The sequence below is a fragment of the Choloepus didactylus genome, chromosome 1 (genome assembly GCF_015220235.1).
Source record: "Choloepus didactylus isolate mChoDid1 chromosome 1, mChoDid1.pri, whole genome shotgun sequence".
Taxonomy (NCBI): Eukaryota; Metazoa; Chordata; class Mammalia; order Pilosa; family Megalonychidae; genus Choloepus; species Choloepus didactylus.
The window spans coordinates 85713138-85726690 of NC_051307.1; the positions used below are offsets into that span (position 1 = coordinate 85713138).

At 42.3% G+C, this 13553-nt stretch overlaps 1 protein-coding gene and 2 pseudogenes across 2 annotated transcripts in view; 1 reads left to right on the forward strand and 2 right to left on the reverse strand.

The window, feature by feature from the left end:
• Nucleotides 1-279: 279 nt before the first annotated feature.
• PLA1A (phospholipase A1 member A) overlaps nt 280-13553 on the forward strand; it is a 42483-nt gene continuing 29209 nt past the window's right edge. The window contains exons 1-2 of one of the 2 annotated variants that reach the window (XM_037836112.1): nt 302-404; nt 513-600. In XM_037836112.1, coding sequence (XP_037692040.1) covers nt 513-600 — 88 coding nt within the window. In that variant the 5' untranslated portion in view covers nt 302-404. Of the gene's footprint in view, nt 601-13553 lie in introns of both variants that reach the window. The other variant, XM_037836119.1, reaches the window with a different exon arrangement.
• LOC119534084 lies at nt 7744-8494 on the reverse strand (annotated as a pseudogene).
• Nucleotides 11362-12715, reverse strand: LOC119509764 (annotated as a pseudogene).

The window sequence follows — 13553 nt, forward strand, 5'->3', positions numbered from 1 at the left end:
GTTAGAAGGATATCTATCCTTGCCTTCTAAAATACATAATCTCACTTTTTGGGTTCCCCTCAAGCTATGTTCCCCAGGCCCCTGGCCTTTCTGAGTTTCAGTTCAGTTTTCAGTTCCTTCATTGGTAAAATGAAAATGGCTTTTGTAAGAACTGTTTTGAAACACCCAGCAAACACCCAAAGATGAAAGACTTCTGCCTTGGTGATTACTAAGATTTTACAATAGGAAGTGGGAGAGGTGCAGGACATAGTTTCCTGATCATGTTTGGCTCAAAGAGGAAAGACAATGAGTTTCAGTGTCCCCTGGTTTAAAAAAATAAGTGTATTTTCATTTTGAAGAAGAAACTGAAAACTTAGGACGTTAAACAAATAGCGAGAGTTTATTTTTCTTTTGCAGGTCATGAGGTCAGTTAATGATTAGTGAGACCCAAGTGGGTGTTCAGTGTCCAAGACTGAGGGGCCGTGTTATAGGATCTCTTTGGCATTAAGGGTCTGTTTCATCCCATTTGGTAGATGTCCAGCTCAGCGATGCCCAGAAGCCTCGGGGAGAGGTGCTTCTGGTTTGGGGGGCTCCTTCTGTGGCTCAACGTTGGAAGTTCAGGTAAGCCAGGGGCTTGGGTTCTGGGTGGAACTTATTTCTGTCAGTCAATGATTCTATTTCTCAAATCATACCCTTTAAGAGGTCCCCTAAAAGCCCTTTGCCTCTACTGAGGTGAATTTTAAGGGAGAAGTAAAACTTCTATGATCATCATGAGAATGATGATGACCAGGACACTTTCTCAGGTTGCAAAATTCAACTTCCCATGGTGGTTTGACTCATTTTTCTAAAACCTGTATTACTCTTTCCATCTTGCACAAGCCAGGATAACTAGTAAATAAACAAAATATGATATATTCCAAAACATGGTTTATTTTCATCCTAGAAATATCCACAGCTCTAAGTTATATTTAATTTTAAAATTCAGTCTCCAAACTATTAAGAGTTTTGTCACTGAGACTGTTAGACGGCCTTTCTAGTCCTGCTGGCCCACCTCAGGGTCAGGTTTGCTGTCCTTTCTGGCTGTTTCATGGTATTCACTTGCTGCTAACCACAGATTCCCAATTAGAACAATATCTCTCAAATGCCATTTGCCTTGTGTCATTCCCCTAGAAAACTAACTGCCAACTGTACCCCACTCACATAATACAGCAAATCTAAACACCCAGGTGGTGTTGAGTTCCTTGGTAGAGGACTGCTTTTCTGTCATCTCCAGAAGATGCGTAATTCTCATTTCCCAACTTGGGAATGTATCATTCCTTCCGTCTAGAGGTACTCACACTATTTTTTGGTTGATCTCTGTTCTTCACGTCTTCCAAGGAGGCATCCACTGTCCCCCCCTCCCTCCCAACGCTTCATTCCTCTCTTCAGCATCCCCTCCCTGCTCCAAAGTTCAACGTGCACAGAGATATTCACTGCTCATATTGACTGGTGACTTGAAAGAGGTGCTGCTCAGTTAGCTTCATGTGTGCTTTCTCTGAACTCAATCATCTGTTCCCAAACAGTGAGGATTTGGAGCTTTGGCCTGATTTAGTACTACCCCTAACACAGTGCCCTACCTAAAGCAGGTGCTTAATGGATGCTGCCACATGCCTTGGGATTGCAAAGTGCTGAGCAGATAGGGTATGGACACTGGGTTGGGCAAACTGGATTTGAATCCTGGCTGTTTCTTAGTAGCTGTATGACTTCGCATAATTCTTCTTTATCTGGAGTTGAAGAGAATCCCTACCTGCTAGGAATGCCGTAAGGATTAAATGAGATAATCTGTATAAAGTTTCTGGCATTTTGCAGTTTGCTCATTCAATGGTGATTTGATTTTTAATGAATTGTTGATGGGCCGTTGGAAGTTGAGGGAACAGGGCTGCTGTGAGTCACTTTGGAGAAAAGATGGTGTCCCTGAAGGTGCCTAGGAGAGCTGTGGGTGCCGTGCGGAGAAGTGGCCTTGGCAGGCCCATTTTGTTCCTGTTGAGCAGCTCCAGGCCTGCTTGGAGGCCAGAGGGCATTAGTTGGTTGTCTTTATTTGGAGCATGAGGGGTGGGAGGAGTAATAGCAAACTGCCTCCAGACTCTTTGGAACCTTACCTCTCAGCAAGTTTGGGTCCTTGGGCACAAGGTGAAAGGAGTTTGGAAATGCTTGAACAAGGTAAACAAGGTAGCAAAGTTGGGGTCAGAGCAAAAGCTGATCTAGTGTCAACCGCACATTTTAGATGCCCGAGGCAAGACATGAGTTTAGCCCTCCCCCACCAGCAGAGCTCATCACCAGCCAGCAGGACCCCAGTAATTCCCTGTCCTGTCCCCTTGTTTTTGTCTCTTGCAGTCTTTCTCTTCACCCCTGTCCACTAAGGCATCCTCTGTCAACTGTCTACTTCTCTTCCTTTCCCCACTTTAACTGAGTGTATCATTTAAATAGTGACATTATTTATTGAATAAATATTTCCTTTTCTTACCTTAAAAAGTGATATCTTAGAAATCAGTTGCAGTTAGGCATAGATAGAAATGATATAGGGTGGGAGGAGAGAGACAGATGTCCAAGGGGAAAGGAAAAAAAGAGCATACTTGATCTAATGCAAACTGAAGGAAGTAGGAGGGAAATGAGAGGATCAGACAGAGAGAGAAATCAAGGAAAGAAAGACCAAATGTAGGTGAGGGAGGGAGGACCAGGAGGTACACGTCACAGGAGAGCAGCAGCTAATGTTTCCCGGCATCTGGAGTTCCCCTCACTTGGCTGGGTGACCTTTCACTGCAACCCATAGGCTTTCCCCTTGGACTGTGGACGTCAAGCTTCGTTGCCCCTTGACCAAACTGGTACCCATGCTTCTACACCAGGCTTAGGTGGCTCTTCCTCCAGGTGGTTTCCTCCCTCTGGTTAAGGTGAACTTTTGGTGTGTCCTCTCAGCATCAGAGCTTCCCAGCCACAGATCTTGTCCTCCCTATCATGAGGCTTCCTGTTTGTTTCCACTTTGAGCTCCCAGAGGGCAGCTATGGCCAGTATCTTATTCATCCTCAAGTCCCCAGAGCCTAGCCAGGACCTGGCACAAAGGAGGCATTCAATAAACAAAGGCCTTGGTTCCTGAGGTTGCCGATCCCCCTCCCTGCTTGGTGACATTATGGTAGATCAGTGAAATGACACCTGCCCTTTAAACAACAGTTCAGCTGAAAGGAGGAATCCAGAACGTCTCCCATTTCAGTTAGAATCCTTTGACTCTTAACTCAATTGGCAGGTCTGCTGAGAACAGAGCTCTGTGTGCCGAGGTGGCCTAGCTCAGAGGGTATGTCAGGAAGCTCAGGTTCCAGTGGTGCTGAGCTGGAGACAGAGGCAGCTGAGGAGAAGCAGCCAGGACTCAGCCTATGACACCAGCCCCTCAATGGCCAGGTCTGGTGAGAGCCCACCCTCAAATCAGCTACGGGTGGGAGCCCCCATCCTCCTCCCATCCAGTAGCATCCTTCTGAGGAGCCTGGAGGAAGGGGGCCTTGTCCCAGTACACATGCCTCCTCCACTATTTCCATTTGGTAACAAAGTCTCTGGTTGCAGTCTTGAGCCCACTCTGTCCCTGCAAGAGCTCCCCCCACCCCCTTCTTCTTGGCTCAGGCCACACAAGCTATTTTTGCAAGAGGAAACTTTTAGGAAACAAAACCATATGTGGGACATTAAACTCAGAGCATATGCAAAATGCATAAAGGGAGGATTGTAGAAGATCCCATTTCTAATATTTACAGATCAGAGTCAATCCACGTGAACCCCAACACTACGCTGGTGATGCTTTAATTCACGATCCTGGGTTATGGGCAGTAGTTGCACTGCTACTGGCCTCAGCATTCCCTTCATTTATTTCTATATTTTGCTTTGGTTGCAAGGTATTGAAGAAATCCTGAGTCAAGCAGTTGTTAAGCAATTAAATCCCTTGGCAATGTTTTGTATGTGAATGCAAGCAGGCCAGAATGTTTTTAAAAACTAGCACAGAACTACGACCTTATAAGAAATTAAAATATCTATGCACGGGAGCAAGAGAAACTTTATTCCAAGGTCTGCTTAAAATCCTAGTAGCTCAGGTTAGAGGGCTGATGGTTTCCAACATGATGAAATTTGGTAGATAACATATAAGACTTTGCATGTTTTTAAAATTTTTATTTTGGTTTTAAAATGGTTTAATACAGATTTTAAATTCTATTTAAAGAGCCAATGTTTGTGGAATCTCTGAGGCATTTCTGCAGAACCCTAGGGTTCCTCAGATTCTGGTTAGAAAACCCAGCTTTACAAGCACACTGCAGAGACCCCCAGTGCCCAGGACTTAATGTCTACACTGTCCAAACTCTTCTGTCTCTTGGCCTTCCAGTTGTTTGTCTTCGGTCATTCTCCCATGGTGGCTGCCTTCCAGATTTTTTGCCTTTGCCTTCCCTCCCCTGATATTTTCTTCTGTTTCTCTCTGGTATGTTATCTTAATTGACAGTCTAATGACAACCCCAGATTTGGTACAGTCTGGGGCTTCCCACACCTGGGTACTTACTTCCCTGGAGGTAGCTCCCCCAAGGCACAGCCAGGACACATCATCTTTCACTAATTTGGGGGAGGGGGTACTGTGCCTTTAAAGGAGCCAAAGGGTCGATTTCTAGCTGCAACTACAAAAATGTAGGATGAGGTTTAAACACTGTCCAGTGTTTCAAAATATGTTGAAGGTGTCTCCCAGGGTGGTACTCCGGCTGCTGCCAGTGCCATCCCAATTCCCAGGCATCAGGAGTCTTTCTTTTGAGGTCCCGGCTGAGGCTGTGGCCACTCCCGTCCTGCCTTTACCACAGACTTGCAGGGCAGAGGGGCAGTGCAGGTGTCGCCATTGCAGCCCACAGCCCTGCCCAGGCAAGCCAGGGGCTGCCCGCAGCCTGGTTTCCCACCAGGTGCCTGTGATGGGGACGAAAGCAGCCAGCCCAGGAGGGTGAAGGAGTTCTGTGCGCATATGCCCCGAGATTCCATCAGGGAAATGTGCATATTATCAAGTCTTAAATAACCTTTTCTTTAATACTCATTCAGCATTCAGGACCATAAATAGAAAACTATGGGCGCTTTTCAGACTTGGACAAGCCAGTCATTTATTCCATACCCATCTTCTCTATGGTTTATAAACCCTTGACCAAGTAAGTGCCTAGTGATCTAGAAACTCTCAAGCCATGCTCATCCCCTGGGGTGAGGATCCATTGAACATCAGGGCCTCCAGGCCTTCATGGAAAGTTTTTCCAGTGGCCACTTTTATGCAAAGTTTCAGGCATGGGAGTTGGGCCATTCCCAGCTGGAATGTGTTCTCTGTGAGGGCAGGGGCTGGCACCATCTTCATTCTTACACTCTTTTCTCAAAAGAGCCTTAGCTAGATGTCACCTGGTTGAGTAACAGGCTCTAAATATGTTTGCATGGAGATTGGTCTCCTCAATGAAGAACATGGGGGGAAACTTGCCCATGAGTCAGAACAGAAGAGATTTTCTTGCCCCTTAGCCAAAGAAAGCCTCTCATGGCTTTTAGAGAACATTGGCTGGTACAGTCAAAAAGCACCCTCAGTTGCCTGCAGAACTTTATCAACCAGCATCAAAGGAGGCTGGAAAGGGTGTGGGAATGTGTAGAGGAAGGTGCGGGTAATGCTGTAGCTGTCCCAAGAAGCCCTTTGCAAAAATGAGGATGAAGGAGGCAGGTCACCACCACCAGCCCCTGGGGTCTGCCACTTGGTTCCCTTCCTTGTCACCTGTCAAGACTGTTTGTCTTCTGCTGGACTTTCCTGGTTCCCTTTATTTAGAACTATACACAAATAACAATGTTATCCAGGAATATCACCTGGGCCATAGAGGAACGGTGTACCAGAGAGTACCCCTGGCTAGTGCAGATGGGTCTTCCTGGGAATAAGAAGGAAGAGGCCCACTCAGGCTAAGGATTAAAACTTTGGATCCTTCTGGTCCTTTGAGCCCACAGTAGGTCTGGGTTCCCTGGCCTGCCTGAAGGGAAAACGTTTGTCCCCAAAGCCTAACACCTCAGCCAGGGATTAACCGTCCATAGGCTGGTGGAGAAGCCCTCCCAAAGCCAGGAAAGCCCATCTGCCCAGTTCTCCTTTCCCAAGAACTATGGTGCCCACTTCCTGGAACACTTTTTTTTTCTTTAACACTTTCTGTTTCTTCTTACAGAAGAGTATCCTAGAAGGGATTCTAAGGTCTTTCCTCCCTTCAACCACTTCCCTTTTCTCTGAAGTCATATGTTCTCTCTGACTTGTATTCTAGTTTAATTGATGTGGTCCTCAAGCAACAGTGCTGTTGAACTTTGCAAAATAGAATTCTTTCTTTGGCAAAAGTCTAGGTATTTTCCACTACAAGAGTAATACAAAGAAAGATATAAATATATGCAATTTATGCTGTTTAATGCATACATTTTTGCTGCTGGGAAGAGTCACAAGAAAATATTGATATTTTTACTTTGGGGAGAGGGGCTACGGAGAGGAAAGTCTAGAATTTTTAATTTTACTTTTTAAGAATCTAGAAGGATTATCTAGGCAGAGAGATTATGTTCCACCTTCACCACCTTTTGTTCTTTGAACTGTTTGAATTTTTCTTTTTTAAAAAAAGTAATATAGACTCATTACAGAAAACTTAGAAAATTCAAAAAGTAGATGGAAAAATATATTGTCCATAGTCCGCCGTCCAGAGACAAGTCCTTTTAAACATTTTGATGTATTTACTCTTCTTCACCCAACCCCCCTTTTTTGCTCTTTTTTGGTAAATTAAAAAAATTAAAGTATAAAATATTGTAAGGATATAAAAATTTACAGTATATAAATGGCAAATAGTATTGTACCAACCTTCCACCATCCAGATTTAATGAATGTTAACATTTTTTTGCTCCAGATTTGCTTTATTTATTTTAAACGTTGTAGGTTATTCAATTGTGGACTAAATCACAGTTTATTCATCCATTTCCCCCCCACTGAGGTACAGCTAGGTTGTTTCCAGAACTTTTCTATTATGCACAGTGTTGCAATGTGAATGCTTATGATTGATTTCTGAAAATGAAACCAGGGGATCACAAACTAATTGACATTTCAGCTTTACCAGGAATAGGCAAATTGTTCTCCAAAGTGGTTGCTCCATTTTATAGATCCACCAGAAATGTATGAGATCCTGTTTCCCCACTCATTAATACATAGTGTTATCAGATTATTTAATTTTGGAAATAAAATACTACCTCTTTATCATTTCAATTTGCTCTTTAGTGCTTATTAATAAAGTAGAACTCATTTTCACATATTGATATTTTCTCTTCTAAGAATTGCTTTTCATAGCCTCTTCTGTGAAATTTATTCATGTGGTTTTTCCATTTTTCTACTGGCTTGCTCATTTTTTTCTCACTGGTTTGTATTAGGTTTTCATATATTCTTGACATGAATCTTTTGTTTATTGAATGCATTGCAAAAATTTCTTTTACTCTATGACTTGTTTTTTAATCTTGTTTTTTTCTTTGCTTTTTTTTTTATAAAATAGGAATTTAATCTTAACTTTATACTTGATTTTTTAAAATTCATGATCAGTTCCAGAATTATGCTATATTTACATTTACAACAATTTATAAGTAAACAGTCATTTGACTGATAATTCAATTTCTTTAATAAACCACAGAACATATATTTACTTTCAAATATAGACTATTGTTAAAGAAAAAAAATGGTAAGAAAAGAGTTCAGATATCTTAGACAAAACTTGACTTCTGGGCTTCAGGAAGATGTGGAAATTTTTCCTGAAGAAAATTTTCTTTTTCTTTAAATTTTTCTTTCTTGCTTCAATGCAGGCTTGTTTCTCAAGTCTCAGTCGGACAAAACAGTCCACATAAGGCATTGCAAAGAATCATTTCCTATTGTATCTTTTATTTAGGTGCCAGGGTATAGGCTACTGCTTGAATTTGTGCCCGATGATTCTTCCAAAGATGTCTCTTCTCCAGCACCAGGTCTGGCTTTTTCTTGACCAGTCTGAAGAAGCCTTAGGACATCTTCTCTTTCCTGGACAAGCTTAGCTAATGCATCCATGGAATCTATCACCTTTTGTAATCGCTCTGGACTTGGCACTGGCCACTCTGCCTCTTGGCCTCCTGCTCCAGAGTTAGGAGCATGTTTCTTTCTTTCAACAGGACATACCAGAGTCTATGTAAATCTTCATTATTTTTGTTCCTTAATTGCTGACAGGTCCATGAAGCACCAGATTTCACTTTTTCTTCCCCCCAATTCTTTGGGTCATCAAAAAATTCTTCTAATCCTTTCCTTGACAACATGGTAAGAAATAATCTACACTGGTGAAAAGATGTGGCATTTGGTTTATCCTTAGGCAGCAAACGAAGAGCAAACCTGAAACCTGGACTAATGGGTCTGAGAAGTTAATAATGCTCTGGAAGCCTTCAGGGTTTCTGAGACCACTCGGTAAACAACAGCCAAATGAGACACTGCCATTTTTTCGCATCTGTTTGCTGTTTTTTATGCAGAAGCTTTAACATTTAGTAGAGTGAAATGTATCAGTCTTTTATGATTTGTGCTCCTGGTGTGCTATGTAAGCAATCTTCCTAAAAAGATAATTTCTCACATTTTCTTCTAAGTATTATGACCTACCCAAATCAGCCTAATACCACTAGAGAAAAACCTTTTGGTCGTGATGTTTGTTTGTTTTTTAATACATTGTTGAATTTATTTACTTTATTTTACTTTTATTTTTGCATATATGTTCATATTTGTATCATATTCTTTTCATGTATTGTTCCTGTCTGGTTTTAATACTATTATTACAATCTCACAAAATAAGATTCTATTCTATGAGGCAGTTATTATAAGAGAGATCATATGTACCGTAACAGTTTTATAGAATCCTCATATAAAATTATCTGGCTCTGCTACTTTAGGCCAGAGAAGATTCTTGGTTGTCAATTCAATTTTTTGATGCTAGTAGGTGTGCTGGTTTGAATCTGTTGTGTACCCCGTGAAAAGCCATATTCATTAATGGAATCTTGTGGGGCAGACCTATTGTGGGTGGGTTCTTTTGATTCTTTTTGATTATTTTCAATGTGATGTGACTCCTGCCCATTCAAGGTAGGTCTTAATTAGTTTACTGGCATCCTCTATGAGAGGACTAAAAGGCAGAGACATTTTGAAGAGAGCCGACACAGACCTAGATGTTTGGAGATGCTAAGCTAAGAGATGAAGCCCAGAGTTTGTCCTGGAGAAGCCACGTGAGAACCCACAGATGCTTAAAGAGAAAGCCGCTGGAATCAGAAGCTGACAGCAATGCAACCCGGGAGCAAAGGACCAGCAGACGCCATCCACGTGACTTCTCAGCTGACAGAGGTGTTCTGGATGTCATCAGCCTTCCTTTAGTGAAGGTATCCTCCTGCTGATGTCTTAGTCTGGGCATTTTTATGGCCTTAGAACTGTAAATTTGTGAACTAAAAAAAACTCCATTGTAAAAGCCAATCTATTTCTGCTATTTTGCAGCCTTAGCAAACTGAAGCAGTAGGTTTACTTGGGTTTTCATGAGTCAATTTCAGTAAATTTTATTTTTCTAGAAATTATCTATTTCTTTCAAGTTTTCCAAATGAATTTGTCTGGGACCTTTTAAGAATATCTTTTTATCCTTGAGGTTGTACAGCATACTATGATCTGCCTATGTATGAATTTATTTATTTTTTAATTTGTTCATTACCCTGAGGATAGTTTTTTGATTGGAAAATTCATATCTGTGTTTTAGTTTTGGAAGATTCTTAGCAATTGTCTCTCCAAAATGCTGTTTCTTCTCCCATTCTCTTCCTTTAGAGAACAAGTACTAGGATGAATATTGGAGCCTCTCCATTTATTGTCTGTTCTTTTTAACAGGACTTTTATATTTAGAAATTTCGTGTTACTTCTGTTGTAGACATTACAGTATTGATTCCTGCAATGACTTCTGACACTGACTACCCGGAGTTAGGCCAAACTCCACAGGTTATGGTGCAGTTCTCCACAATACTCCTTCACGTCAGACACCAGTCACAAGCTCGGGGGTTCCCAGGGCCACCCTCACTTCTGACCAACTGGCCATAAATTTGGGGTCCCCACTTCCCCCTCAGGCTTAATAATCCACTAGAATGACTCACAGAACTCAGGAAAGTGCTATACTTACTATTCCAGTTTTATCATAACCCAAAGTATTTAAATCAGAGCCAGCCCAAACAAGAGAAACATAGAGTGAGGTCAGGGAGAGTCTTTTCCCCGTGGGTTCAGGAGGTGGCACTCTCCTGGCACATCAGTGTATGACAATACTCAAAGAATGTTACCAACCAGAGAAGTGCTCTCAGACTTTGGAGTTAAGAGTTTTTATTGTGGATGTTGCTGTTTTTAATCATAGGCATGATTGGTCACGTGGCTGAACTCGATCTCCAGCCTCCCTTCCTCCCCCTAGTTTGGACTGATATCACATAGCTCAAAGCCCAAACTCTCTAAGGTCATGGTTGGTCTTTCTGGGTGGCCCAGGCCACTCTGAGTCACCTCGTTAGCATAAACTCTCAGTTGTCAGAGGGGGAGGGGCAGGGTTCCTCCATGAATAACAAAGACACCCCAATCATTGGGGAAATTCTAAAGATTGTCCCAGGAGCAGGGACAAAGACCAGACCTCTCTTTGAGTAAAGTTCATTCTTAACCACACAATTCCACTTTTATTTCAATGGCTATTTCATTTCTGATTATCTAATTAGCATTTCCCTGTACATCCTATTTTCTCAGTTATGCCTGTCTTTATCTCAAAAGTTCTGTCTTCATTTTTATCTAAGTTGTATATTCTAAGCATACTTATTTTAAAGTCTATGTTAAATGCTTTTTAAAATTTAGTTTACCTGGAATGAATTAATGATCCACTTATTGATTTTACTGCTTATTTTTATAAACATTTGATTTATTTATCTATTTAAGCATTTTGTTTGCAGGCTTTTTTTTTTCCTTCTTTGTTAGAGAAGTTGTGGGTTTACATAACAATCATGCAGGAAATACAGGATTCCCATATACTTCCCCACCACTAACACCTTGCATTGGTGGGGAACATTTGTTACAATTGATGATACGCAGGCGTATTTTTAAATAAACTTTGAAGCATAACATATTAGAGAAAAGTACACAAATTATAATTACAAGATCAGTGAATTTTCAGAGTGAATGCACTTGTGTATCCATCATCTGGACCAAGACATAAAACATTACCAAGATTCTAAAGTCCATTCTCCATACCCCTTCCTAGTCACTGCTACCCGAAAGATAATTATGTTGACTTCTAAAACAAGAGGTTAGTTTCATTTTCATCTTTATTGAGAAGTGTGTTGCTTTTGCAGAGGCCCAAAGTTCAGCAGACCCCCCTAACCCCTGGGGAAACTTGAGGCTGAGCTTGCAAAGTGGTGGTCAGGGGCTGTGCCTTGGCTTGGGGGTAGCCCATGACTGGCCCTCCTGTGGCCCCAGGTGGGTTACATGGGGTAAGGTCGTGAGGAAGAAACCCCAGTAAGTTAGAGAAGTCAACACTAGTAGCACAGAGGGTGTCAGAGGCTGGTGGGGCTCTTATTGAGCAGGAATTCATCTAGGAGGGCCATAGCTGCTGCCAGCTGAGGTGAGGCGGATGAGAGAAACTGGCTTCCTGAAAGCTCTGCCAGAAGACTATCCACCTCCATTTTGTGTAATTTGTTGGGCAAGTATGAAGTAGATCCAAGCTGGTATATTGAGGAAGCTGAGCTGGGAAGTGATGAGTGAGGATTCCAGGGGGTAGCTTATACCCGGGGAGTGTGGCATGCCTGAGCTGGGCATGGTAGGAATGTGGGCACCATACATGCCCACAGGCAACATGCCAGGGAAGGCCTTGGCCACCATCACATCCCCAGAGGCCTTGCACAATACAGGGTTCTACTCTTCCTTTACCTTGACTGTGGAGCTGCAGCTGAGCAGGCCTAACATGTCTACTGGCTCTGTCTTAATCTTGAGCTGCTCCTGCAAGTGGCTCTTCTTGACATTCTACATCAGGTGGTCCTTGCGGTTGAACCACTGGGCGCAGTACTGACACAGGAAGTCCTTCCAGCCTGTGAGTATAGAACTACTGGTGCAGTGGTCACAGGGGTGCTTCTTATTGGCACCGTTTGCTACCCAAGTTGAGTGGGCATTTAGGTGCTCTAACAGGGCCTGGGTACTCTTGAAGGTCTGCAGACACACCTTGAAGCTGAGGTTCCTGCTGCTGGCAGCGTGCATGGCTGGGTGCTCCAGTAGCCCAGCTTTGTATTGTACTTATTGAACTCATAACAGTGGAGGGCCTCTTTATTCGGGTCATGGATCTGCAAGTGGTTCTGCAGCTGGTCCTTGCTGATGAAACATCACAGAACATGCACTGTTGGGGTTTCTGGGCCGAGTGGGTGGCCATGTGCCTATACAGCTTGTACTTGGAGGCAAAAGCCTTGCCACAGAGCAGCTGAGGGCAGATACATGGTCTCTCTGGATGGGGGAGGCTGTGAGGCCTCAGCTTCTCCCCATTTGAGAAGGGCATCTCTAAGATTTCACATTGGCGCTTCACTTGACTCTCTACCTCCAGGCTCAAGGCCTAGGAACTTGTTTCCTGTCCACTTCCTCCTCCTGCTTTGCATCTTGAATCCAGAGGAGAATGTTGGCGAAAAATGTGGCCATGGCAAAGCTAATGGCGAAGGGCCACGTTATTCGGAAAGCTCCCCGTCGGCTTCACACAAGCTCTCTACTCCGTCACTGCCTCCAAGGCAGTCTTCAGAAAACAATCTCTTCACCGTGCTCGGGCTCCGCCAGGCCAGCTCAGCCCCGAGTAATGGCAGCAGTCTGGCCATCGTGTGTATTCGTTTTATTGTCATTTAGTCCTTAATATTCTCTAATTTCTATTGTGATTATTCTTTAACCCACACATGGCTTAAAAGGGTGTTTTTAAATCTCCGTATGTATTTTTAAATATCTTTTGTTGTTGACTTCTTATTTTATTTAGTTGATGTTGTCTGGATAATATTGATTGATGTTTTTGGGGTCTTGCATTGTGACATATGCTCATTTAAAAGGACTCTAAATTCTCTATTTGGTGGATGTGTGTTTCCATGTGTGACCAATAGAGCAAATTTATTAATTTCTGTGGTTCAAATATTCTATATCCTTTCTAATTCTTTTTTTTAAATTATCTTTGGCTTGATATCTCAGATCTCCCAATCAGATTGGAGATTTGTCAGTTTATACTTGTAATTTTGTTAATTTTTACTTCAGCTATTTTGAGGCTATGTTATGTGTATTCGGGTTTTAAGTTTTTATATCTTCTAGCTAAATTATTCTCATCATCATCTCATATTGACCCTCTTGCAATAATGTTTATTTCCTTCGGTGCATTTTTTTTCCTGATACTAATATTGCTACATTACCTTTCTTTGGGTTGGTATTCTCTTTTACTTTCAATTCTTTTGTGCCATTAGTTTTAAGAATGTCTCTTGTTTAAAATATAGCTGAATTCTTTTTT